At 41.2% G+C, this 27,929-nt stretch overlaps 2 protein-coding genes across 3 annotated transcripts in view; one reads left to right on the forward strand and one right to left on the reverse strand.

Moving 5' to 3' along the window:
- LOC134622988 (tether containing UBX domain for GLUT4-like) lies at nt 1–24,986 on the forward strand. Its single transcript, XM_063468241.1, has 17 exons — nt 1–98; nt 322–377; nt 836–950; nt 3,696–3,796; nt 6,441–6,498; nt 6,599–6,672; nt 7,834–8,365; nt 8,727–8,786; nt 10,212–10,351; nt 11,197–11,278; nt 11,361–11,427; nt 11,785–11,847; nt 13,006–13,058; nt 18,578–18,629; nt 18,751–18,820; nt 21,646–21,833; nt 24,671–24,986. The coding sequence occupies exons 1-17, from the start codon at nt 9–11 to the stop codon at nt 24,679–24,681; spliced, it is 1,812 nt and encodes a 603-aa protein (XP_063324311.1). The 5' UTR covers nt 1–8; the 3' UTR covers nt 24,682–24,986.
- LOC134622989 (UDP-glucuronosyltransferase 2A2-like) overlaps nt 21,840–27,929 on the reverse strand; it is a 6,852-nt gene continuing 762 nt past the window's right edge. Inside the window, exons 3-7 of one of the 2 annotated variants that reach the window (XM_063468242.1) lie at nt 27,756–27,887; nt 27,456–27,543; nt 26,529–26,748; nt 26,041–26,338; nt 21,840–23,125 (exon numbers count right to left, since the gene is read on the reverse strand). In XM_063468242.1, coding sequence (XP_063324312.1) covers nt 26,059–26,338; nt 26,529–26,748; nt 27,456–27,543; nt 27,756–27,887 — 720 coding nt within the window. In that variant the 3' untranslated portion in view covers nt 21,840–23,125; nt 26,041–26,058. Of the gene's footprint in view, nt 23,946–26,040; nt 26,339–26,528; nt 26,749–27,455; nt 27,544–27,755; nt 27,888–27,929 lie in introns of both variants that reach the window. The other variant, XM_065469798.1, reaches the window with a different exon arrangement.

The raw sequence follows: 27,929 nt of genomic DNA on the forward strand, positions 1-27,929 counted from the left end.
GACACGCAATGGCTGCTAGTGGCACAGCTGTAACGGTTCTGACTCCCAATGGGAGAAGGCAAACAGTTAAAGTGGCTCCAAACACGCCGTTACTGCAGGTGAACTTTTATAGAGGAGCGTTTCATCTTTACTTAGGTGGACGGCTTATTGAATTCTGCGCTTTGGTTACAGAACCGGACTAAATTCCTTCCCTCCGAGTTAGCTTGCTGGGCTAACAGTTGTTAGCCAGTGACTGATCAGTTTGTGTTTTCGTGTGGATGAAGTCAGATTATTTGGGGGATTTTGTGCCATAACTTGTATTGTAACATTTTCCGCCTTCAGGTGCTGGAGGAAGTCTGCAAGAAGCACGGATTTAACCCAGAGGATCACGGTTTAAAGTGAGCAAATGAACGTAGCTGTAAATCAGTTTTTGTCCCTTCAGATTAAAAGCCTTTCACCTGGATTACATCCAAATATACTTTTATTACATAAACAATCGCACTGCACAGTAGCGGGATAGTAATGTGTGAAATATCCATGTATTTATGTAGTTAAAGAAGTTAAGCTAGTTACATGTTGTAAGCGATTTTCACACATTACACAACTCTGTTTTGGTTTCAGATCGTGTTTACTTATATTTAAAAAATTGGCGTCACTGCAGGAAAAAAAGAAACAAGACAAATTATGTGTCAAAAAATTAAATCAAATTAAAATTTGATAACTGTTTGTAATGCATTGATCAAATTTAGTCCCCAGGCTCATACATCATTCTTCACAGCTGTCCAGCTACTCCACATGAAACATTTAGTCTGATTTAATTGCTCTCTTTCTTCTCCACTGTGAACATTTTTGTCAGGTTTCAGAGGACTATTGTTGACCTGACGCGGCCATGGAGGTTTGCAAACCTGCCCAACAATGCCAAACTGGAAATGGTGACGAGTACGAGGAAACAAGTTATAGCTGACAGCCAGGTCAGTTCAAACAAACTGCAACTTGGGGCTGAACGATTAGTCAGATTTTAATCTCAGTTATGATTTTGCTCTCTAATTGTTGAGAAAACAAAGTAATCTTGACTATCTTCTTTGCTCCTGTTTTTTTTTTTTTTTGGGTTGGTTTGTTTGGTTTCCTTGTTATAAATCAAGTGCACAGCTTTCATTTAGAGCGGTGTGTTTTTACTCTCCCTAAAAGTTCAGCTTTTAGTTTAACCCCAACCAGGGTGTCTATAATTCAACTTTTGGCTACAAAGATCTAATCAAAGAAGTAAATCTTTTAAGGTTTCTTATGGTGAACATGTGAAAGAAGATCACTTAATTGGAGCTACCCCAAAGAAGAGTTTGTGTCTACTCCTGCCCTCAAACTAGGAATCTTTCGTAGTTGAAGAAAATGCCCAGAAAAAGACACTTTTTAAACTCCAGTATCTACGCAGTGTCTCTTAATCTAGTGAATAATGTGCATACTTTATAATATTGACCACATTTATCATGATTACGACTTTTCCTATAAGCAAGCAGCCTTGGTGCATCTGTATATGTGGGTGTTAGAGAGATTCAGAGAGGAAGGAAACTCTCCAAATCCAGTGTTTGGAGACTTTCCTAGCCATGCCTTTTTTATTTTTTTTTTTTTCAGATTCATGGTGTGCATGAATCAGAAAAAATGTGGAAACAATTCTTTTTATCTCAAGTCTGATTGCAACACAAAACATGCTCTTAATAAAAAAAAAAAATTATTAAACAAGAGCTCATTTCCACGATCAGCATTGCCAGAGTCCTTTTTATAGAAGTACCACAACTCGGTATCCTTTTTGAAATGCCTCCAGTCATTTATGTGGGCAGTTATTTGAAACACCAGAGTGAAAAAATATCTGCTTAACTTATTTTTAGTGACTTTGTCTCGATGAAAGTTCGCCAGACTTTTTAGCCTTGAGTGGCCAAGGTAAACATGTTCAGAACATACTTCTTTACCAGGGTTTTTCCTGTATATAAAAGTGTTTGTGACCAGCAAAGAGATTTTAGCCTTCCATTAGAGGAAGCTCACCAGGACTTTTATTTTTTACATGATTTATGGAAGTGGGGTTTAATTAAGTTAAGCTTGAATGGCGCATTTGTTTTTTAAATAACAGGTGAATGCGTAGACTTCTGTTACGAAAGGTCACATAGGCTATTTGCGTGGCGTGCATGTTGTTCAATAAATAAAATTAATTTAAGTCCCCTTAGGGCTATGTGTCCCACTCATGATCATGTTTGAATAGCCTTAAGTAGCCTCATGTGTGGGTCAGTCAGCCCCGTGTGTGGGTTTCTTTATTGTCCGTACCTGGAAATGCCTGAATTCTCTGTCACTGCTCTCTCTCTGATTCCTATCCAACAAAACACTTTGTTGTAGCTGAGCTGTAGTTTCCTATGACATCATGGCATCATAATCCATGCTGTAAAATTCACGGCTGGGTTTGATCTGCTGTTTTTGTTCATTTGATGGATGGTTGACTGTTGATACCTGGCAGATTTTATACAGACGCACACATGCAGGCACCTCTGGGGCAGACTGGTTTGTGGGAGTGTTTCGTGTTTGACCGTTGACAGCCAAAGCCCTCGTTTCATCTCTCCCGGTGTGCTGACATGCAGCGTGCTTTCTGTGCCGAACAACACCGTTGCAGAGTAAACAACTCGCAGAGTGACTCAGAGAAAGAGCAACAGAGACTTGCACTCATGTCTGATGTTACTTATTTTCAGGCTGAGGTAGGCCCACATGTGCAGCTTAATCATCTTTGATTATCAAAGAATTTTCTTCCTGCTAAATGTATCAAGACTGATGAGCCAAGAACTTACAAATGACCACCGCGGGGGATTTTCAAAATCATTTCCTTTTCGGCATTTAAGGAGATGTTTGTGAGTCCAACAGCGTGAAGTGCTTGTACTTTAGATTTTATTACTTTTAGCTTCTGTCAAAAGAAAAATCAATGTAAATAATTTAAATAAAATCTTACTGTGATAATTATGTGTTTAAAGGGGCCTCATTGTGCTTATTTCCTCCTCCTCAGTTTTATTCTTGGGCTGTTAGAGTAGCTATGTATGATGGATAGTCCAAAATAATCCTTATTTATCTTAACCTGGGGCTGGATGCAGGCTCTGTTCATCCTCCATCCAAAACGAGCTGTTAATAGGTGTTTAAAGCCAACTTTCTTCTGATTGGCTGCTGCCTGGAAACACAAGATCTAAACTGCAGTTAACTGGGACTGCTGTGCTTGAGGATGTCCACTTTCACCGACATCATGCGGATCCTAATGTAGGAAAAACTTGGTCAAACTGAGCATTTAGAGCAGTTTGAATCCTGTGCTCTGGGCTCACATCCATTACTTATATATATGCTGATCTACTTATTTTAATCTTCGGTCATGTTTAACATGTTCATCCTCCACTGTAAGATAATAGAAAATAAGGAAAGGCATAGTGGGCCTACTTTTTGGTTGATGTCTTTCTTTTTTATTTATGGGGCATAAAAGCAGTGTCTTACTCAGATCCAGCTGGTGCCCTTTGTTGGATCTGTCACTATCCAACTTACCGTAATAAATGAAACAAATGCTAATCAGAGCTTTGGATTGTCTCATGTTGATAGTTTAGACCTGCTTTTTATTTCCATTATTGTTTTTATTTGGTTAATGGTTAAAGAGCGCCTTTGGTCTTTATGCTTAATCTGTGTTCCTGTGGTTTCATACGTGTCAGGTGCGGATTGCACTACAGATGGAGGACGGCTCTCGGCTCCAGGGTTTGTTCTCCTGTGGACAGACTCTGTGGGAAGTGCTCACACATTTTCCAGAAATCAGGTGTGTGCATGAACATTTGTACAGGGGCAGAATCTGTGTGTCTTTGTAAAAAAAAACAACCGTTAAAAGGCCTCAAAAGTAAATTAAATTGTGTTGAATGCTGACTAAATAGATTTTTATGTTGTTAGTTACTGTGAGAATTTCTAGCATACAGGGCCTCCCTTTTCACCCCTGTTCACTTCACGTATTTAGATCATGCAACGTGGTTGTATGTTTGTTTGGTTTTGGAAAAGGCTAGATTTTGATCCATACTTTGAGTGTGTATTCCCATGAGTGAAAAATTGCACAAAAAGAAGACTTGGAATAGGAGGAACTGCAAGAATATGGTAAACTTGTAGCAGAACACATATCAGATTTAGAAGGCAAGAAACTACAACAAGAAGAAATAAAAGACCGAGAATGAGAAGAACTAAAAGAATTACTGTAAGAAGAAAAGACTGAAAGAGCTGCGAGAAGAGATAGGGGGGAAAAAAGACTAGAATATATATCAGAAGAAGTACTAGGACAACAGGAACAACTAGAAGACTTGAAAGAGGAGCAAGTAGTAGAAGAAGAAGCTGGCAGAACTTAAATAGAAGAATTATAAGTACTAGAATTAGAAGACAAAGAACTAGTACAAGAAAGAATAGAAGAAATTAGAATACAAAGAAATAAAAGAATTACTGGTAGAGTGGAAAAATAAGATGCAGAGGAACTACAGCTAGAATTAGAGCTAGAAGATGAACTCGTAGAAAAAGAATTACTAGATGATGTAAAAAAAAACAAAACGTATTTTACAGACCACAAGGCGCACCGGATTATAAAGCACACTGTCGATGAACGGGTCGGTTTTCATGCATAAGGTGCACCGGATTATAAGGCGCATTGAGTGAAACAAAACAGTTAGATAAGTCAAACTTCAGTCAACTCATTCTTCTTGCTTCCTCCACTTCCGTACCATTGATTCATTAAATTTGAATTCTCTCGCAGCTGCTCTATTCCTGTGTTGTTGCAGTATATTAATGACTAACCTCGTATTGTGGATGGATTATCTCACTTGTTCTCCTGACTAAAGTTTGGTCCGTTTACAGCATCCTGCCATGTGATTGCATTTGTTCCTAACCATTGTGAACCCTCACGTTAACTTTCATCCAGTGGAAAAAAGTTAGCGTTCACCCTCCAGGTTCACTGTGCTAATGTTATGCTAACATAGCTGTGTCGCTCGCGATCACGTAGCACATCATTATATACCAGCTAGCCCAACTTCAGTAACCCTACAAAAGTCACTGCTAGTTAGTTTTCTGTCTTCATTTATGTTGGAAGTGATAGCAGAGCTGTACGTTTTCATTTTTTCAGAAATCTCAGTCAGAACATGCTATATCGTGTTTAGGTGGAAACTAGCAAGCTAACTTCCTGCTAATTTCTAACTCTGATGTTAAACTTAATTGTTCCACCTGGTAAAGCAGCAACGCTGATCATTTTATTAAAGATGAAAGAATTTAGACAGTTTTAACTCTGTGATGCCGCAGTGTTCGTTTGACTTTGGGACCTGAAGAGGACGGAGTTTTAGACCCAGATTACTCTGCAAGGCTCCTGACTACAGTAATGCTCCGACAATCTATCAAGCGTTGCAGCTTCGTGGCTTCCCAAAGTGATACTAAAACATTTTTTGACAGATTTTTGAGCACCGTGCACCACATAAAATTAGTTCGAGGTCAGTAAGCGCAACCAGAATTCATACAAAGGTTGCACGGGATTATAAGGCGCACTGTTGATTTTTTTAAAAAATTAATGATTTTAAGTGTGCCTTACAGTCTGAAAAATACGGTCCTAAAAAAATACCAGAGGAACGAGTAAAAAGAGTAATCCTTTGATCGGTATTGCTATTTAGATCGGTACATCGATGTCTTGGAAAGATTTTTACTATATTGGAGAGTTTGGTCTGTAAGTGTAATATTTTTTTAAAAAGAACTGAAAAATAAAACTGAAACTGTAGACATGAAAGAAAGTAAACTTTGGTCATGGTGTTACACGAAGAGGTTCATGGACTCAACACTGCATTTCATCCATCTTCCATAGCGTGAAGATTGTCACAATGAAAGCACGCCAAGATAACATTCCTTCTTCTCACCACTCCTCTACTGAAGTTTAAGCTTCATTCTAACACACACACACACACGTGCGCGCACACATGCAGCTGTTGCTCAGTAGTTCCAGCTGTGCGGTCCCAGGTGCTCACGCATCCGTCCAGCCCTCATCTCCACTCCATTAAATGACATCACTGCATTTGTTGATACTTTTCCAAGCAAGTCATGCTTCCATGAAATGAATGTTAGCTCCGCGGCAACGTAAAAAGCTCAAGGAATGTTATGAAGCACAGAGGAAAGCTTTGATATTCAGAATTGAAGAGAACAATAGTAAAACATTTATGGTTCAATTAGGTACTACACGGGATTGTGCACACATGGTTTACACATGCTGATAGTGTGCCACTGCATTGCATGAGGTTTTATTGTAAAATCACCAAGCTTATTATCCTCAACAAGGAAAACCACTTGTGGGTTTTGTTTAAAGCAAATGAAAATCATTTGGCCAAGTTTTAATCTCTGTGTGTGTGTCTCTGTGTGTGCGTGCATGTCATCTCAACGTCACCACCTTCCTCCAGTGTGTTGGAGCTATCTGACTCAGGATCCACTCCTGTGTGTGTTTACATGAGAGATGAGGTATGCAGCGGTCTTTTAACTCTCCCTTTCTCTGGAGATGAAAGTGAATTTTATGATAACACAGCTGCTTGTCCACATGTGCGTGTCTGTGGATGTGCAGGTGAGTGGCGAAGAAGAACTAAAGAAGGCCTCTTTGAAGTCTCTAGGTCTTACCGGAGGAAGTGCCATTGTCAGGTAGGCTGCTAGTTTTCATGCTTCATGCATTTTGTGGGTGTGACTTTATTAATTATGTATTTAAAACATCATACATAGAGAGTCTACAAGATGACTGCAGCTGTGACAAGCAGAAAAGTGTCCTTCAAGATGGTCTCCTTTTGCAGCAATAAACTGCATCTGCCGATTTAGCACCACCTGCTACATTTGGTCACTCCCTAGAAGTCCCTTCTAAACCACTGGCAGATGTGCTACATCTCCTTCTCTGTGTTTGAAGAAAAGGAAGATGAGAGCCAAATAGGGCTACCTGAATGTCTCGGCCAAAAACTCAAATGTTTTCAGTGTACTGTGAACAGGTGCAAGATGGTACGTGCCACAAATCACCCTATTTTCTGTCAGATGCCTCAGGATGTTCCAGTAGATATCTTCACAAATCAGTGGTGCTCAACACAGTATAGCAAAGTCTGTACTTGGTTGGCGATGCTATCAGCCAGTAGTCGTTTCCGTTATAACACATTCTATTACAAGTCTCCCTAATGGGCGAATTTGTTGTTGGAAGGTTATAGTATAGTTACACTACAGATACGTCCGGTGCAGTCACAAAAAAGGCTTGTGGATGTCCACACTAAGCCAAACATTCATTATCTGATGATGCAATTGATGTCACTTGTACAGATGTGGACTCATTTACGGATGCAAACACTTTAAATGTAAAATTTAAAAAAGATGGCCTGAGAGCACACCGACATCTCGGCATATCATGGTTATGCTGATAAGACAACTACACGCCCAGGGCACCTTATGTGGACACTGCAAACTGCTTTTTGTTCTCTGGCTCATAGACAAAGAAATATTAATCAGCAGTGGTGATCCTCGGCATGAAGGTCAGGTGGGTTTAACACAAAAGTCGATAATGGTGAGAGTTTTGAGGTCTATGGGGAGATCGTAGTCAGAATGGGAGTAATTCAAATGTAGTAGGAGCTTTAGGTTTGGTCCATAGTGGAACCAAGGAGATTACGTTGAAGGGGAAAGAACTACATTTAACCTTTTTTTTTTTTTTTTTTTTTTAATCACCCTGTATTAAAACAATATAAACTGTTTGGAGCTGGAAATCTTGATTTTATTACTAAGGTTTATGCTTTCTGGTACATTTACTAGCTGTTTTTATGATTTATGTTTAAGGTTTTTACTCAAAAAGGGAAAAAACTCGGGAGAAAAAGCTGAAATGGATACACCCGCTATGCCAACTACGCCCATTGCCATGGAAACCACACCCAGTTCATCCCCGCAGCCGGATCCTGCTCCATCGGTTCCAGAAATGTCAGCAACAGATGTGCCAAGCCCAGATAAGCCGGCGGAAACCCAAACTGTGCCATCTTCTGCCACATCTACAATCACACTACCCGTTCAACAAGAAGACGCTCCAAACCCCCAGGATGCCGTTCGACCTAAAGACCCTCCCACAGAAGGTCAAACACCAGAGGACGATGGTGAAAAAGCGGGGCCGTCAGGACTAAACTGCCACCCATCATCTCCTACTTCTTCAGCTCCTTTCATTCCTTTCTCTGGAGGTGGTCAGCGCCTCGGCGGTCCAGCTAGAGGAGTTGCATGTTCCCTCTCTTCATCATCATCCTCATCTCTGTCAGCGCTGACCGCTGCTGTTGAGTCACCCAAAGCCAAGAAAGCCAAATCCAGCCACGTTTCAAGCACAAAGGTTAGCCAAATCATGAGTTTACTCGGCCTGCCAGGTGTATGCACTAGATATTTTTTGTTATTAGCTAGTGTGTCTTCTTGGCCCTTATGCTGCCATTAACCAGTTTTCAACATAAACCACAAGCTCACAAAAATATAAAGACGATGAAAGATAAAAGCTGAGAAATTTGAAGCTCATATTGATGTTTTCTGTTAAAGCCATGTGTTTGCACATTAATGAAAACTTACCACCTCAAATCAAATTATGTTGCTTATTAAGGGCATTTTTTGTTGGCTTCAAGAATTGTCCTTTTTAGATTGAATGTTTACAGTCCTGATCTGATCAGTAATTGGTGAAACTGGACCTTTTCTGTTCCTTTCAGTGTAAAACCACTACCAAGGTGCAGCACGATAGTATGGGTGATGCGGAGGAGTTCTTAGAGGTGAGTTTGTTCTGTAACCTCTTTATTTCAGATGACCAATTTCTCTGTTTATGGATTTCCAACTCCTTAATAAATTAACAGTGTTTTCATATCTGCAGTGTTTAGTCAGTTTAAATTGAACTCAGGTTCGTTTTCCAGCTTGGTGTAGTTCGTTTGTGCAGGATTGAACACAGTAAATCACCGAGACCCTTTGAGAAACTTACCGTACCAATCTATGCTTGCTACTCTGAAATGCAGCAAGACACTATAGATGTGCCAAGGTTAGCAACTAGCCGTGAAATCAACGTAAATTCTCGATCTTCCCCACTGGTCCAGAACGCAGCACCTTCTTCCTGTATTTACTTTTGTTGCTCCCTTCCCCAAACCCATTTGGCCAATAAATGGATTAATATTCCCACGTGGTTTGTAGTGATGCATTTTGGTTTGCTTGGAATTCCCTTGGTTTGAGTTTGAATTTACAATCTTATCAAATGATTCAGACCAGGGTAAACAAACTGTACGTTTAAGTCTAGACACCCAGAAGCTGTTTTATTTTATTTTGAAACTCTTATCTGAATGATTGTGGAGAAAGCCAAGAGTAATTTTAGTGGCCAATAGGACTAAAACCTGCATTTGATTTATAAGAAGCTAAGTGGCTTTACCTCAAAATAAGGTTTATGTTACACTACAATGCATACATCCAGTTTCACATCATTATACCTCAATGCAGAGTCCTGACAGAGTCGACATCTCAGCCTCATTTAACCAGAACACTGAACAAAATACATGCTGGTAAACTTACATCTTTACCACAGGAGATTGGGATGATGATGATGATTAAAAGGGGCTCAAACTGTTGTGAAACTCTGTGCAATACAAATAGTTTAGAAGTTTCCTGGTTCAGCTGTGGTCTGGCTCTTTGTGTGTGTGGGGGGGGGGGCATCACTGGTGTACAGAAATTGTTTGTAGATGTCTATTGGTCAGTGATTGTCAGCTTTCATACATACCGTCCAATGCCCACGTGCTCTTCACCATGTGGAGAAGCAGGGGATCGAACCGCTAACCTTCTGATTGGTAGATGACCATCTCTACCTCCTGAGCTTCAGGCAGCTGTATTCAGTTTGTCTAAAGAAACCTTTAAATTCAAGGCACATTAAAATTTATGCAATGTTGTGCAGTAAATTCTGGATGCATTTAAGAGAAAACTCAGATGATCACTTAGGAGGAGCAGCATTTGGCGATGGTGGGGAGGAAGAACTTTCTTTTAACAGGAAGAGATGTTCAACAGAACCAGGCTCAGGAAAGGCAGGATTCTACCGTGGCCGAAAAGGGAATAGGGACCGTGAGAAGTAAACAAGACTTCTGCTGTGATAAATAAAGCTAAAATTTGGACACTTGAGATCCAAATATTGTTGCGGACACTCTTATATCTCCCTCTGTCTGCAGCCAGTGGAGAGGGAGCCTCTCATCTACCACCTGGACTCGACATCCCATCAGTCTGAGGACTACGGGGATCTGCCCGACGAGTTCTTTGAAGTGACCGTGGATGATGTGCGGAAGCGCTTTGCCCAGCTGAAGAGCGAGAGGTGGGGAAGGAGGAAATGGTTGAGTGACTGGGTGCAGTATTTTGCACAAATACTTTGTTGCTGCAGAAACACGTCTGGATCCGATGTGTTTCTGCGCTGTTTGGAACAGATAATTAGTCAGTTTGGCATTCGGTCCTGCGGTGTTTTGTCCATGTATAACCCTTAATTGCAAAAATAGCCTAGCAGTGATGAGAGGCCATAGGCAGGGAGAATGCTGGGCATCACTGTGTGCATTTTGAAGTTTCTGTATTTTTACTTTTTTACTTGTTTATTTTTTAAAATTTATGACCAGTTTGAAGTTTTTAGTTATTTATGAGCGCTTCTTCAAAACAGATGCGTTCAAGTTTATTCTGCAATCTCTGGATGTGGCGTCAGCAGACCACAGCTGTTGAGACATCGTGTGTGTTTGCAAACATGTTCTCATTTATAAGACAACACACAAACACTACAAAAGCTTCTAAATATGGCACGCTGGGAGCAATTAGTAGTTCTGTTTCGTGTAGACGTTTATCTTCCAGCCATCGACCAAACACCGTCAGGTTGAGACCTCACCGCTCACATCCTTTAATCTCTGTCTGCACTGACATGGCTGCCTCATGGCTACTGCCATGTCAATGACTGCAATTACCAAGGGTGGAATTAAGCCGACCAAAGCAATTTGCCTGTAACACGCATGCATGCACACACACACACACGGCCACACACGAGTAGGGGTAGGAAAGAAACAGTGATTCTTTGTTTTCTTTGCACATCTTACTCATTGTGGGTTAAACAACCTGCTTTTTATTTCTCGACTCGTTTCATTGTAACTCTGTGTGTCTCTCTCTCTGTCCCTCATTCCTCAGGAAGTTATTGGAGGAGGCTCCGCTTATGACTAAATCTCTGAGAGAATCACAGATAAAGGAGAAGATGGATAGATATCCCAAAGTAAGCTCGTACACATAATAACATTTTAATATATGTACGTTTAAAACATACAGACTGTAAATAGCCCACTCTGCCTCTCCAGGTGGTCCTGAGGGTCCAGTTTCCAGACAGATATGTTCTACAGGGCTTCTTCAGGCCTCTAGAGACAGGTGTGTGTTTGTGTGTGCCTCCATGTGTGTGTGCGCATGCAGTATGGAGAGTGTTCATTTCAGCTGGCTAGCCACAGGTATGGCTGCAATGTGAAAGCTACTTGCGGCTCCCTCACCACATTTACGACTGTAGCCACACCACAGTGACAGAGACTGAAAGAATGAGACAGGTCTGTAATTCCAGTGATGAGATGCACCTCAGCCCGAAAGCAACACGACAACCAGCAGAACAACAAATTGCAGGGAAATTCCTTCTGACAAATGAATTACAGTCCACACAGAGACCGATGTAGCTGCACACAGCCCAGTTTGTGCTTCAGCTGGTAATCTGTGTCTTTGTTTGTGTCTTATGTCCAGTTGATGCTCTGAGGCACTTTGTAAGGAGTCACTTGGAGGACCCTCAGCTCAGTTTCTACCTGTGTAAGTATCGTTAAATTTCCCCGCATCAACATCTTCATCCTGTGAAAGTCTGACCATGTTACAACATCAGTTTCTGCTTCTGGTTTATTCCAAATCAGATAGGATAATAGTTCTGATCATAATTACAAGCACATTGAAATCGCCAGAAAAACCTCAAATCTGATGACTTGCTTAATCCAAACTCCTCTAGTGTTAAATAAATGCAAAAGTAACACTTAGAATTTTGACCAAAACTGCAAAAAATGCTGATAAACTCAAAATTTCTAGAGGTCTACATGCATTGAGGCAAACGTTTCTATGAGCCTGAAAAAGGAGGAATTTTCTACCAACTTTTTGGATCTGAATTATCAGTTTGAATTGTTTTCATTTGAATTGCCTGGATTTGGATTTTCTTCAGTTAGATTTTACTGATAATGTCGCTTTCTTAATTTAAACTATGTGCAGGTACATTTGAGCGAGTTTAAGATGTATGAGGTTACTGGAAAGTGAGGTTTGGTGACAGTTATCCAAAGCAAAACTTTTTTTTCCTTATAGAGTAAGCATTTAAGAGACATTTTATTAGGTACACCTTGTACTGAGTCGAACCCCTTTTGCCTTCAGACGTGCCTTCGTTCTTCATGGCACAGATATTCAGAGAGATGCTGGAAACATTTTTGATTTTTGGTCCATATCGACATAACATCACACAGTTGTTGCAGATTTGTTGGCGACACATCCATAGTTTTAATCTCCAGTTCCACCTCATCCCAAAATGATCAACCTTAAAATTATCAGCAATATCACCTACTTTTATTATTACCATTGTTTTTGTTTTTTTTAATTTAACTCCACTTGTAAAAATGACAGGAACAGGAACAACCAGTTTTAGCCTTGATATGTGCTGCCTACACACAAAGCTGTGAAACTGTATCAGTTTCTCTGTCATGTTTCCAGATTACAGATCAAATGTGAATTTGATTTTTTTAAAAGCATCTTTTTTTCTTTTTTTTTAGTTAAAAGTTGCTCCTGTTGTTTTGTAAAAGCTTAAGTCTCTGTGCCGCGTCCATTTGTTTTTCATTCATTTGTCAGCATTAACTTTCCTGTGTTCATGTATATGTTGTATTAAAGACTTTTATTCACAGTTTATCATTTTGACCATTTTCCTTATTCCTTTTCCAGTCATTACCCCTCCAAAAACTATTCTGGATGACCCTTCAGCTACGCTTTTCCAGGTACGACTCCTCATACTGTCCTTCGATTACCTTGATAGAGCTTCTAAGTAATAATACTCAGTAATAAAACGGTTGAATTAAACCGAGCAAACTTCATCACTGTGAAACTGCAGAAAACGACTACAAAGCTTTTTTTTTCCTCAACATGGACATAAAATATATCAGCTGGTCCTCCTCTGCTCTTCAAAGCCTCGCTACATTCCCGTTCCCTCGCTTCTGCTCGCACTTGCTCCCCCCTCTCCACTGTCCTTGACCCCAGCTGGGCTTGATTTTTCCCAGACTGGCACATGGGGTTAATACAGGCCTTGCTTTGATCTCGACACACACACAAACACACCAGCGCTCACACACACATACACACACATGCAGAGCAATGGGCAGCTTTGATGCTTTGTAGCCTTTGAGTTTATTCAAAATGTGAAGAGATACATATGCTTGATCACCTCGACACTCCCGCGCACTGCTGGTTCTTGTATTTTTAGACACTTTATTTTGGCAAACATTTTTGTCATCGGCGCCTTTCGTTCTTTCACTTGACACTTTGATTCAACCTGAAGCACACAGAAGAAGAAGTGGAGGAAGAGGCGGATGTTTGAAGTGATTTTTGAAGTGATATCGTGTTGTGATGATGAGCAAGATTCAGCTCCTCTGAGGGACTGCTATAAAAGATAACAATCCTCAAAAGTGCACTTTGAAATATGGCTGCGTTGGTGTGTTCATACCCCTTTGGTGTCACGATCGCTCTGAATCACGTCTGATGTTCTGATGTCATTCTTTGTTTTTCATCTTTTCATCCCCTTCTGAACTCTCCCCGTCTGTTTTTTCAGTACTCGTCCCTCTCCTGTACCCCAACTCCGACTTTCTTTTCCTTTTTTTCTTCTTCTTTTCTTTCCTCCTCCAACTCCAGCACCCACATGGTCCCTCTCTCCGGCCCTCTCCTGTGCCTCACCCCTCCTCTCTCAACCCCATGTCTCTATCCATTAGGGACTTAAAAGCGTTAAAGTGCACAAAAACAAAATCTTTAATCCGCCTTGGTGTCATTTCTCCCATACGCACACTCTGTCTGGCTCCGCTTCCCTGCCTATACATCAATCTTCGACACACACATTTAAAGAATCTGTAATCTTTTTTTGTCATGTCACATAGACGTTGGCGCACACACACACACACACACACACACACACACACACACACACTTTAATCACTTTGTGTCATGTCAGGAAAGGAATGTTTCCCAACCCAGAAGTCCTTTGATACCAGTCATCCCCTCCCTCATCCGTCTCCCCCTCTGTCTTCCATCAGGATCTGTTCTGCCTCTTTTTCCTTTTCTCTCTCCATTCCTCTCTTCTTCTTCTTCTTCTTCTTTTTTTAAACACACTCACCCTCTCTCTCCCACATACACTGGTCTCTTCTCGTTGGTCTCGTCTTTTTCCCGAATGGAAATGTTGCTGCTGCTGCCAGAGCGAGCAGGATTGCAGGAATGCCTGTTGTTTCACTGTAACACATTGTTTCCTGCTCACAGGGCTGTAATAATAGCAATTAGGCCAGTGTGTCCCAATTTAGCAACCAGAGAAAGGACAGTGTGTGTGTAAGACGGCCTGTGGTGTTGGGTGAACCCGCCAGACCCCAGCTACAGCCTTTATTTTACACTGCTGATTATCTAAGAGTCTGGAGGGAAAGTTATATGCAAAATGTTTTATGGCATCATTGCTGCGTCTAATGTATATTTTAACTGCTGATTAGAGTGTCTGAAGAGCCTCATTCCTCTAAAAAAGATATTTGTCCTCCTAGCAGCTCAGCAGCAATCTTAGTTTGAGCTGTCATCTTCATCAACTGCAATTACGCTGATTATCGGGACATTAAGACTGCATTATAGGAAATCCCCAATCAACAATTTTGAAACAAACTTTTTTAAAAAAGCTTTTTTCCCCTTCAACGTTAGTCATTTCTTACTGTTGCAGAATTCTTCTGAAGAGTTTTGGTCCAGATTTTTTTAAAATGTCTGGTTTCTGTCTTATTATGTCTTTGCACATATGCAGTTTATGTGAACAGAGATGACGTCTACCATAAGGTTCTTCAGGCGCAGGTAGAAAACAGTTACCTGTTGGGAGGAACTGAACAGAGCCCAGTCTCTACATGATTTAAGTCATTTTGGATCCAGGACAAAGTACAGTCCTCACAAGGATAAAAGCAGGTTGTCGAGAGTTACAAGAAGTGCAGTTACTTATATTCACAAGCTCTAGCAAACATATATTCAGCAGACACATCTTAAATACAGCAGTTAACTTTGACTGATTAGATATTTGTGTTAAAAAGCAATCAAATAGCAGCATCTCGGCACATTCAGGCAGGTAGACGTGGTCAAAAGGACGACCCGCTGAAGTTCAGGCCAAGGATCAGAATGAGGAAGAAAGTGTCTTTAAATGTGGTACGGTTGGAAGACCACACCAGGTGTCACTTCTGTTGGCTAAGATCAGGAAACTGATCAGCAAGTCACACATGCTCAACAAAACTGAGCAATAGAAGATATAGAGGATATTTTCTTGCTGCACTTTGGGAGCCTTCACACCAGCTGTTAGGATGGAAAAGTCTAGATGGGTTTATAAAGGGGGTAATCAGCATTTCCACCTCCTTTTAAATGTTGCTTCTGATCAATATACATTGTTGATGCTATTGTGAATTTAATGAACAGAGTTTTGAGATCATTTATAGGATGATTATTAGAGATTTTAGTAGCATTGGTAAGAACTGTTGGTTCAGAAATTGAAAGTCGGGATTCAGAAAGTGGATTTTAAATCACCTACAAAACCCTGCAGTGCTTAGGCTATGCAATTTATGTGAAAAGATGCTCTAAGTGTTGTATTTTAGTGATGTGTAAACCATTGTTCTTGGTTGTGAAATCACATATAAATCTAAAAAGATTTTTATAAATGGTTTTGATTGCTGATCCACTGGGACGCACTTAAATGGAGCAGAGCAATCCTTTTTTCTCTGTCACCTGCTTATGAGTCAGAAAATGTTTATGAAGTTTCATCTGTGAGACTGAAGGAAGCTATTGAACCTCTCTTTTTCAGGGCATTTGTTTACGTGGTAATAAAGATCTTTAGAAGGCACATGTCACTTTCTCACAGCTCTGCACGTTTCTGTCTGTGACAAACGGATCAGTTCTTTCAGGATTCCTGGAGCGGAGCGTCTGGTGCTCATCAGTGTGTCGTAAGAGGATCTGTTAACTAGATGAAGAAAGAGAGAAAGCAGCAGAAACATCTTTAGGACTTTAGTGTTTTTAATTTTGTTTTAATGTCTTACATACACACTTACCAATAAAAGGCCTTTTGAAGTCGTGAATCGTCTTAAATTCAGCTCGGATGGGTCGTAAACGTTTTAATTAAAAGAATTTCCAGAACCCACCGCCACTATTTCTACACACTGAGGTTTCGTAAGAGTAGGTAACACTAGCTAGCTTTAACTCATGCCTAAAAAACAATATAAATACAAAAAGGCACAAATTCTCAAGCCAGACGTGGGTCAGTTTAGGTCGTTTGGCCTCGAGGCTTACGACACACTGATGAAAAACCCTGATGATGATTATATTGAAGAAGGCCTTGTTGGCCAGCCTGCTCGATGGCCTCAGGAAGATGTGAGTTTAACAAGGAATGGCTTAATGATAAAGATTAATCTTGGTTTTAAAAGCTGGTGCCTAGAAATCCTCACGACGCAGCAGCACTAGTGTGCTGATGTCTTTTTTTTTTCACCTCCTACACCTCATATCTTTTTAGATTTTTACTTAATTGACTATGTGCACGAGAAAATGCTAACTTCCTGGTTTGAGACCGGATGTGGGGTTGTACATTTCCGGTAGCTTTACTTTGCGGTCAATCGCTACTGCGAAGATGTACTCCAAAATCATGTCCAAAACTCGAAAACGGAAAGATCGCGTTAAGTTACAAAGAGCAGAAGGTGGGAACACTCACCACTGTTGTGTCATAAAAAATCTAATAATCAATTTTGACGTTTAAAGAGTTTAGATCGATCAGTTGTTTACATCACTCAACACAAGCAGAACTGCATTACAGAATCAGAAGACACATCGTCCACATTCAGAAGCACATCTCTGTATAGTGACTGGTCTTATGATTTAAACAGGCAAATGTTCAGCATTCAAACTACAGGTGAAGAATAGTCAAACCAGATGTTTCCCCCATTATGTCGATATCAGCTAGTCAAGTACACACCTACACAGCATGTTAACAAACCGTGAAAAAAGGCCACACAAAAATGAATGATTGCTGGTAAGGGTTTCTATACATTAGTATTTACGAAGGGTATGTTGTGACTTACCTTCAAAATTACAGTGGTCCCTCGCTATAACACGGTTCACCTTTCACCTCGCTGTTTTGTGGATTTTTTTAGTGCAAGTTTGCATGCTTATTTTTACGTCACCGTAACGTCTCTCCTGTACAGTACAGAATTGCTGCATCGATCGCTAGCAGTGTGACTCTGAAGTGCAGTACTGTATGTCTACGATGTCCACGAAACGTTTTGCACCGTCAAAAAATAAAATTGGCGACTTGATTTCACCTATCGCTGGTTATTTTTAGAACATAACAGCCGCGATAAACGAGGGACAGCTGAGAAATATAACATTTGAATCCCTTTTCTCTTTTGCGCTGAGGCGCGGGGGAAAAATATCGAAAGTCGACACAAGTCGATAAAAGTCGATGAACATCATTTACAGATATATTGGGTTAATGCCCAAGACATCTATAGAAATGTAAATCGCTGCTTGATTCATTCACTTGCTTAACTTGTTTTGGACCGTAAACAAGGCGCGAATAGGACACCGGAAAAAAACAAAGCTCCCCACAGGAGTTTCCGCACCGGAAGTAGCATATGCTAACGTGCACATAGTCAATACCCTGATTATTGCATTACATTTAGATTTATTTTTGACTGAGCTCTTTACGTTTTTTCCTGCTTTCACCTGCTATCCTTATTTTTTTAGACTAATCTAGTCTTAAATTCAGCTCAGACTTATTTACACCTGCAGACATTGCGGCGATGATGACCACTCGCTGAAGCTCCTGTGCAGCAGATGTTGTCTTTCCTTTCTCTTAGTCTGACAGACGTGTGCCCTGCCTGCCTGTCTGTCTGCATTTCCACCTCATAATTGTACGGTTGATAATTTCTGGCTGCAACTGGCCCATTATACCCATTAAGACTATCACTGGAGAGGAATGTGGTGCTTCAGGGGTGAAAGTGTTTTCACTAACCATTTGATTGGTGCTCAATTTGTGGTCGGCTTCAAAGAACCAACGGTTGCTGGTTCAGGTCCCCCGAGCGATGAATCATCCCCAAAAATGAACCTGACTTTGACTTGGATGTGGCGGCAGCTCTCGGTTTGCGTGTAGCGGGAGGTGGTTTTGTTTGGATTCTTCCGTGTTTTGCAGAAATTGTAATGTGTGCCAGACATTTTTAGGAGCTTCCGTTCACTCCTGCTCTGCTCGTCTTTGTGTCTGCAGGCCGACCTGTTTCCTGGTGCGCTCGTGTACTTCGGCTCTGATGTCAAGACAGGTTTTTGTCTGATTTCCTTCTTTCATATGCTGACTTGGATTAGATACTGGTGTATTATCGAGGAATGTAATGTAACAAAACAATAGCTTACATTGTCTGTGTGTGTGTGTTTCCTCCACAGATTTTTACATGAAGAGAGAACTGCTCGAATCCCCCGTCTCAGCCGTACAAGCAAACGAGTCCATTGCGAGGTATGTGCACGTGTCCGTGTGTGTTTTAAATGTGCAGTTGGTTATGTGTGTGTTTGGGTGTGTGTGTGTATATATGCATTTGTATCCCGCAGCAACCAACCTATTTTCCTGTCACAAAGCTGTCATCATTGGAATCCCTTTGAGGTTGTGCCTAAACAGCAGGTGCCCCCATGCGCCCTCATTTCCTACACACGCATACAGATTCTCTCTCGCTCTCTCACACACACACACACACACACACACACACACACACACACACAAACACATACACGCACACCATTTTCCAGTCTGTCTAAAGATAGAGCCAGCTTCCCAAAAGCCACCCCCACCTGTTGTCCTTCAGCTTCATTAACAAGGCCTCTGTTTCAGATCACTATCTCGTTTAGCTTCAAGCTCAGGGTTAGTCAAACTTAAATTTTTCCATCATGTGTGATTCCTCATAACTTTAGAAGTAAAAGAGAGAGCTAGATTTTCATAGGTTTTAAAGATGAAAAGCCACATTTTTGCTTTTGTTGACGAATATTTTCTTTCTGACCAACCTTGAACCTCACTGTGATGGAATACATCATAGTTTCAAAAGCAAAACTCCACCTATTTAAGCAGGATTGCTAGTGCACTGGGTTTATTGGTGTAGGTGTTATCCAAGGGTCTTGGTATGCATCCTACTCAGAAATGGTGGTGTGCAGTCCTCCAGAAAACCAGCAGTGATGGTTTATGGCCCAGTAAAACATATCAGAGTTCACGAGGTAGAGGGAGAAACACGAACACTAAAGTCTGAGAACGGACCGTGGCTGCAAGTCTCACTTCATCTCATTATATGAGTAATGTCTTCTCCATGGTTGATTGGCGGACCAACAGCAGTACAGGCAACAGACTAGTTGTTCCACATGTTTTGGACGCTGCCCCCTGGTGACAGCAAACACCTACAACTTGTAGATGATGGTCTATGAAGTTATGCATAGGCCCGACGCACAGCTAGGCCAGTTTCCAAAGAGATGTAATCATTGGTGATCGGAAGGTTTGATCTGTTTTTAGTGCTTTAGAACAGTTTGGTTTGGGTTTCAGCTTTCAAACATGCATATGATAGAGGTGGTTAGATCATATGAAAGGTATGCTTTCACTTTTTAATTTTGAGAGTGCTTGTTTGAGTGTTTTTTCAAACTCTACTATTTAAGAATTAAGTTCTTAAATATCGGCCACTTCAGTAAATGTTATTCTGTTTAAACAGGCTGACATAAACAGTCAGCAAGCCAGATATAATCCAGTATCGATATTCAGCTGATATATTGGTCTGTTCATACTAGGGCTGGGCCATATCATACCCTTCACGGTAATACCGGTATAATGTTGGGCAACAATAAGAAAATGAAATATCGCGATAGAATATGGGTAAAATGCGCATGCGCAGTGCCTTTGTTTTCATACGTACATGGTGGAAAAAGCATGGCGGCGATGGAGAATGAGAAGGGCAAAAGGGGATCACTGAATGAAACGATGAACCAGAATTGGTTTGTAAAAATGCTGCAACTTCAATGGTGTGGAACTGGTTTAGCTTTCGTCCGTCGGATACACAACAAAGCACTATTTTTGGTAGAGCATGCTAGCGGGCCGTCGTTATTACCGTGTTTTTTGAAAAATACGGCACACTTAAAATCTGAAAATCGACAGTGCTCCTTATAATCCCGTGTGCCTTATGTATGAATTCTGGTTGTGTTTACTGACCTCGGAACAATTTCATGTGGTACACGGCGCTCGAAAATCTGCCAAATGTTTTAGTACGACTTTGCTAAGCTACGAACCCGCACAGCTTGATGGATTGTCGGAGCATTACGGCTATCGTAGGCAGGCGCCTCGCGGAGTGATACGTACTGTGCTTCAACATATTACCGTATTGTGTGTGTATAACCTCTTTTTAAGTTTTGTGGATATTATACATGGTTATGCTGAGGATATGTCGGCCAATTTCCACTGGAAATTCCTTTTGGTTAAACTGTCAGCAAGGAATTTGCATTTGCACTGTTAAATTTTTATATAACTTTAATGCACATAAAAAACAGCTGCTTGTTTAAGTGAAAATACATTCTTTTTTTTTTGCACTAACATAGTTGTGGAGTTATAAAGTATTTTGTCTAGTGTCAATTATATCGTCAGTTATATCGTTATCGCAAATTTTCAAATGTATATCGTGATAAATATTTTGGGTCATATCGCCCTGCTCTAGTTCACACTTTGGTTATACATGATGTACTCTCTGATCCAGCTGTGACAGGTTTAGGTGACAGAGGAAATTACAAAATGCATTTTCTGTAGACAGTAACTGGAAAAATCACCATATGGGATAAATGGTTGGTCAAAACAAATCACTGTATCTGTAAGATTCCCCTTTTCCTACATTTACTCAGTTTCAAGTTTTCAAATGTAGTCGTATCTTTACATGATTGTAGTTTTTATCTATGAAATTAAGGAACAACATTGGCGTTCACATGTTCTTTATGATAGTTTAGACTTATTACACTGATCAAACAACTTTGATGTCCTGAAACAGTTTTTTAAAATCAATTTTCATTGATATGAACTAAAGTGCCCGGATCACAGAGGGCCACAGAGGGTCAGTGGATGATGTCTCCATAGTTTGGCGAACATTCAGTTTGCAACTATTTTCCTTTGGCATAAGATGGCATGTTTCCTTTACTCACTTTACCAAAATTTATGTGGAAGCAACCAATTATGACTCAGACAAATGTGACAACTTCGTTCAGTGCAGCATCCTCTCATACTCACATCATTCATTTTGTTCTCTTTTTTTATTTCCCTTCCTACTTCAGCTGCATGCTCCAGTCCTCAACTCCCTCCTCGAGCTCTGGTGGCTTCAGAGAGCCGCTGCCTCCCCCAGAGCCTACAGTGGAAGCCAGTGGATCCACACAAAACGAGGAAGACCCAGTAACACAAACCCAGTCCGCCAAACCTGCCAGATCTGACCCGGGCAAGGTGCCTAAATGGCTCAAACTTCCAGGTCAGGACAGAAAATAGAGCACACATACAAAGAGAAAGGATCTGTGTTTAAGTAACACTGTTTTTTTAAATAAAGAAAAGACAAGTACAGGTTACAAGGTACAATAACTGTTTCACGCATCTTCAACAGCACATTGAAGTGCTGTTGAAGATGCACTTCAATGTGCATGTGACTGGGTCATTCACCCAGTCACATGTGTGTGACTGGGTGAATGACTGAATGTAGTGTGAAGCGCTTTGGGGTCCTTAGGGACTAAGTAAAGCGCTATACAAATGCAGGCCATTTACCATTTACATGGAATCAAACCTTGATATCATGAAAGTGAGGTGCAGCCAAAAAGTTATGAGAAGAAAAAAAAAAACATGGTTGATTTATTATTTCACCCCTTTAAGATCCTCTCCTCGTTCATCTATGGCCCGCTGTGCTGGACTGCTGTCATTTCACACGGACTTCAAATACATAAACATTCACATTAAAAATTTATGAGGAAAAGATTGAAAATTGATCTGAAATTAGTGAAAGAAACTCTGACATTCACAATCACGCCTCTCTCAAATCCCAGTAAGCATCAAACAAATACCAGTTTGAGGCCACTGCCTTCTTTTAGTCCTCGCTGTCGGTTTGAATAATTAAACTTCCAGTCCTGCACAAAGAAAACCTGTAGGCACAACAGAACTGCACCAAACACATTAGCTGCAAAGCTCCTCTAACACATTTAACTCAGAAAGAAGCATTGCCCCCCACCACCACTTTTTTTTTAATGTTGAGAAAGAACAGAAGGCTTTGAGGCACACGATTCATGTCATGGTAAACACACACACACACAAACCACAAAACCACAGCTAATAGGACATGGCTTTTTGAAAGCTGAATTTGTGATGACTCAGAGGATCAGGATGCATGTAAGGATGATCCAATTAGTTCAGGATGGTCACCCCCTCCAGCCCAGGAGACCACTACAGACACTCATCGTGCCCAGGGAGAGAGCCTGCTGCTGGGCCACATCACACAGCATGAGCCCCTGTGGTCTGTCCAGTCCCAGCGGCTCTCTGTTGTTCTACTGTGGTTGTCTCTGGTGGTCACCGTATTGATGTTTTTGTTTGGTACATGGCTCTCTTCTTCTGTCTTCATCTTGTTTGTGTTTCTGTTCATTTTATTTCTGGCTGATCTCCGTGTGTGTCCTTGCGCTTCTCTGAAGAAAGTCGTGGCTGTTTTGTCTTTCATGAGGAAAGTTAAAAGAAAAAGTGGGGAGGCTGGCTGAATCAGGGATTATAGATTCCATGTGTGGACCACTACAGAGGAGACACACACACACACACAGAGCATATGAGGCTGGTTGGCATGTCTTCGTTAGTGTGTTCAGTAATGGGCAGAGTGTTTTGATGCTTTCCCGAGGATTCGGTATTAGAGCCAGCACACTTGTAGTGTTCAGCCTTCTGGCGTCTTTCTGGCCCTCGATTAAAGCCCGGCATCTTTTAAACTAAACTTATTCTCCTTCCTGTTTCATGATGATCTGCCTTGTGTCGTGCTGACTGGATTTACTGCAGGTTTCATGCTGTGAAGGGTGTTTTGAAAAACAGCGCTGGGGTGGATGATACCAGGTTTGTTTTTAACTGGTTTTCATTGCATCCAGACTCGGTGTTTGTGTATTGATCTGGACAACAAAGCGTGTTTAACATATTCAGGATATGTTTTCCTTATCTGCCTTAATTTACTCTGTCATTAATCAGCACATGAAGGCAGTCATCAACTTTCTGCGTGTGCATTTTAAAGGACAAGTTACAAACAGTTTACTCCTAGATATCTGTCGTATTGATGCTTGTTGGGTAAAGAAAAAGCTTTTGATGGTCTCTGTGTAACTTCAGGTTCAAAATGAGACAGTGGTGAGGTATGCTGTGGGAGTGACAGATGAGTTCAAGGTGGGTGTGGGGTCACACCCATCACATCGGGGATCTGTTCAGAGCCCCTTCTGTGTTTGCAGTGATAATGGACAGGCTGACCGATGAGATCAGGCAGGAGTCTCTGTTGAATATTGTGTTTGTGGATGACGTCATGATCTGTAGTCAGAGGAGGCAGCAGGTGGAAGAGAGCCTATAAAGGTGGAGGTATGCACTGGAGAAAAGAGGAACGAAAGTTAGTCCAAGCAAGGCAGAACACATGCGTGAAAATACAAGGGTGGCAGGTGTAACAGTGAAGAGGTAGTGAACCTAACGAGTTTAAACACCTGGGTTCAGCCATTCAAAGCAACGGCCGATGCACAAAAGAAGTGAAGGGGAGAGTGCAGGCAGGATGGAGTGAATGGCAACGTTTAAAAATGACAGTGAGAGCAGCAGTGATGTAAGGTTGTGAGACAGTACCACTGATAAAAAGACAGGAGGCAGAGCTGAAAATGCTGAGCTTTGCATTGGGAGTGATCAGAACAGACAGGATTAGAAATGAGTAGACATTTCTCAGCTCAGGGACAGCTCCAACTGAGGGTGGGGACGAGGTCAAGGATGGCCTCCGGCCCTGTGCTGCATTTTCTTTCGCCCCCTCTCTCCCCATTTTCCTGTATCTCTTTACTATTTCACTATCCTATAAAGGCAAAAATGCCCCCCGAAAAATCTTAAAGATGTAGACACACAGTCTCAAGAAATATATATTGAGCTGTAAACCAGCTGTTACTGCTGGCTCAAAAGATTTGCATGCATAGAAACACCACTTAATAACAAAAGATAAAATAACATGGTAAAAGAAAGGGACAAGAACGAGGGGTAACTAAATCGGAGCTAAGAGAAATACTGTGTATATTTTTTGTTGGCAGTGCGTTTAATTCCTGCTTTCCGTTTCTTCTACAGGTAAGAAGTAAAACTTCTGCTGTGCTGACAGAAGGACCCACCATGACAGACTGATGCAACTTAAATGTTCGCTATGCTTCACTAGAGGCTCGGCTTTGTGACCTGCAGTGGATTTAATCCATCAGAGCTGAAGCCGGGTTTTTAAAATGGGTTAAAATAATGATTGAAATGATTGAATGCGTTAATTGTCAAGAAGATCGGTGTGTTTGATTCCTGCTGATCTGGAAGAGTGCTGAGAGAAAAGTGTAGTGCAAAGTGAATAAAGATTGATGAACAAATGTGTCTGTTGTATTGAATTTGAATTATGCTAGCACTTAATCACATGATGCCACATCTAGGTAAGTTTGATCAGGATCTGCAGTTAACATTTTCACCATCACCAGGGTAAAGGTTGAATATTATAATAATATTTCTCCTGTTTGTTATTTATTCGTGCCGTCTACTATTCATATTTTATTCCAGTAAAGTTGGTGTGGAGCACCCACAATTTTCTTGTACATGTACAATAAGGGTTCTTCTATTCCATTCTATTCTACAAAGTATTGGATTTTGGTATTCAGAGAGGCAGAATAAGGAGACGACATAGGTTTGTGTTGTCAGTGCGCCATCTATCAAAGTTACTACCCCCACACACAACATTAAAAACAGCTTTGATGATTCTCCATCTGCTTGCATTACACTGCAGCCTTCCTCACAGCAGGTTTAGCAGATAACAGGTGCTGTTTTAAAGGTGAAACGTCCCTGGAGGCTTAAAGACCTTTAGCAGGAAAAGCACAGGTGAGACAAATTTCATTAACGATGGCCCATTTTATGCAAGCGTCCCAGTGAGCTGCGCACTCCACAACCTGGATCACTTTAGTGGTTTAGCAGTCATTCTTAACTGTTTCTCCTGCTGAGGTAAACTGTTGAACGTGTCTAGGGAGGGAAAATTTGGGGCAGTTTCTGCAGTCAGAAAAAGGCTGGACTATTGAAACTTTCTCGGCACATGCCGTCAAGGGAAAGGAAGGACAACTATTTCACCTTGCAGAAGTTTTCAACTGGTTTTCAAGTACAATAAATATTTTTTCTTCTTTTTGGATGTTTGCAACATTTCTTAAAAGTTTGCAAACTCCTATCCATCCATCTTCTCCCACTTTTTTGGGGTTGAAGAGGGGCTGGAGCCTGTAGCTCTCATAGGGTAAGAGGCACAGTAGACCCTGGGCAAGGTAAGGAAACTTGCTGTAATCTTCCGTGCTCTGGCTGTAAATCCAGCATGGCGGACAGAGGACAGTGAGGAATGAGACCTCTTGGTCTTCTGCTTTCTGACTGGTTTACCCCCACTGCCATTTCTTCTGCCCCAAGCAACTTATCACCTTTTGCAACGCATTTACCTTCAAAAATATCTTTCTTCAGTCCTCCTTCTCTCTTCCTCCTCGTCGTCTGCACTGCTGCAGGAAGCAGCGTATGACCGCCCAACACAAAGCAGCGGCGGTCATCAGAGTGACGAGCAGGACAGCGCCTGTGTCCAAGCTGTGGTACTGGAACCAGTTCAGATTATGTGAAGCCAACCGCAAATGCCTAGCTCCACCATGTCGCATAACAAACTCCAACCAGAAGACGGCAGTATTCAGTGGCGTCACCGGCTGGTCGCGGTGCACCGCCGACAGACGCTGAATGCTGGTCTTGTAGCTGTGCATCATGGGAAACATACAGGAAGTCACATGGGTGTTTCACTGTTAAATTAAAGTGCACTTTTAATGTAAAGGAGCAGGGTCAAACACAGGAAATCAAAATTTAGTAACAGGTCCAAGTGCAGGGAGATCGGTCTTTGCACAGAAATGTACATAAAATAAGCTTTTCACAGTATAATCACCCTTACCTTGGCTGGTTGACGATGGCATGCAGTGCTTCTGCCAGCTCCTCAGCTGTCACTTTGTTGAAGTCGAGGACAATGGCAGTGCCGAGGTGGCTCATACGGTTAAGATTATAAGACTGATCGCCAAACACCGGCAAGCCGACCAGAGGCACGCCGTGAAACACAGCTTCGTACAGACCGTTAGTGCCACCATGAGTCACGAATGCTCGTGTCTTCGGGTGACCTGAGGGGGGAAATAAACAGAACTTTTATTGTGAAAGAAACTCACAAATATTTTTGAAAATGTTGGAAAAAAATAGGCCTTGTTAGGCTTTTCTTTTGAAATCACACTGAGCTAAATCAAGGTGAAAAGGTTCACTTTGACTGAAGAAGTGCTTTGAAAGTGAAAGTTGTGCTTTTTTTTTTTAAATGTGTTTCAGAAAAAAAAAAGAATTTTGTTGTGGGTGTGTATCAAGAGGAACAGGTGGGGCATAGACTGATGATTGACAATTTATAAATTAGCAGTTTGGTTGAAGATGGCCACCACTTCCCAGGCTGACGGCAGCCAACAGGTAACAAACACCATTTCTGATTATTCTTTGATGGAATATATTAACAGGTGAATGTTTGTAACATGTTGATATACATGTTTAAAGATGTATTAGGGCGTTTTTAATTTGCAACAAATGTGACACAGGAGCTGTCTATCATTAGTCTAGGCCCTGTCCCTCCCCTTTGATACACGCCCACAACACAAAAGCAAGGTCAAAAGTCTGAAACTTAAAAAAAAAAAAAAAAACTTGATTCGAATTATTTTAATACATTTCTCTTTTTAAAGACATTTTTTATTCATTTTAAACAGCACAAATTTCAGTTTCTAATCACCTTTTCAATTAAAAAAGAAAACAAAACCCTTCCATACAATCCTATAATAACATAAATGAGTCACACCGAGCAGATCGTTCTGAGGGATCCAATCAGAAATCTTTATGTTTGGCGCCAGTGCAGGTGGAGCTTCACCACGGTGACGCCAAATCACCTGAAAGGAATGATATACTCATTTTTTTCAAAGAACCAACAAACATGCAGGTAAAGTTCTTGCACTAGTATTTAAAGCACTTTACTCAGCTTTCCTCATTCATCCTTTCATACTAGCACTTTTTCAATGCTTAAGTGCTTTAAATACATTCATTCTGCAATTGATGCAGTTATATGATAACCCATTCTCTGTTTGCCTGTGAGTGCCCTGACCTTCTGTGGGATTCGTCCTAAGGCGGTGGCGATGACGTTGGTGCGCTCCATCGTCAGATTGGGTACCATGGAGCCAAAAGAAACAACTACTACACCAGCATCACCTGAACTCTGCACAAAAGCCTCCAGGTCCTGTAAGGTGTGACATCATCATTACATCATCATTTAACTGTG

Source organism: Pelmatolapia mariae, unplaced genomic scaffold (assembly GCF_036321145.2).
Source record: "Pelmatolapia mariae isolate MD_Pm_ZW unplaced genomic scaffold, Pm_UMD_F_2 NODE_ptg000320l+_length_39249_cov_1, whole genome shotgun sequence".
Taxonomy (NCBI): Eukaryota; Metazoa; Chordata; class Actinopteri; order Cichliformes; family Cichlidae; genus Pelmatolapia; species Pelmatolapia mariae.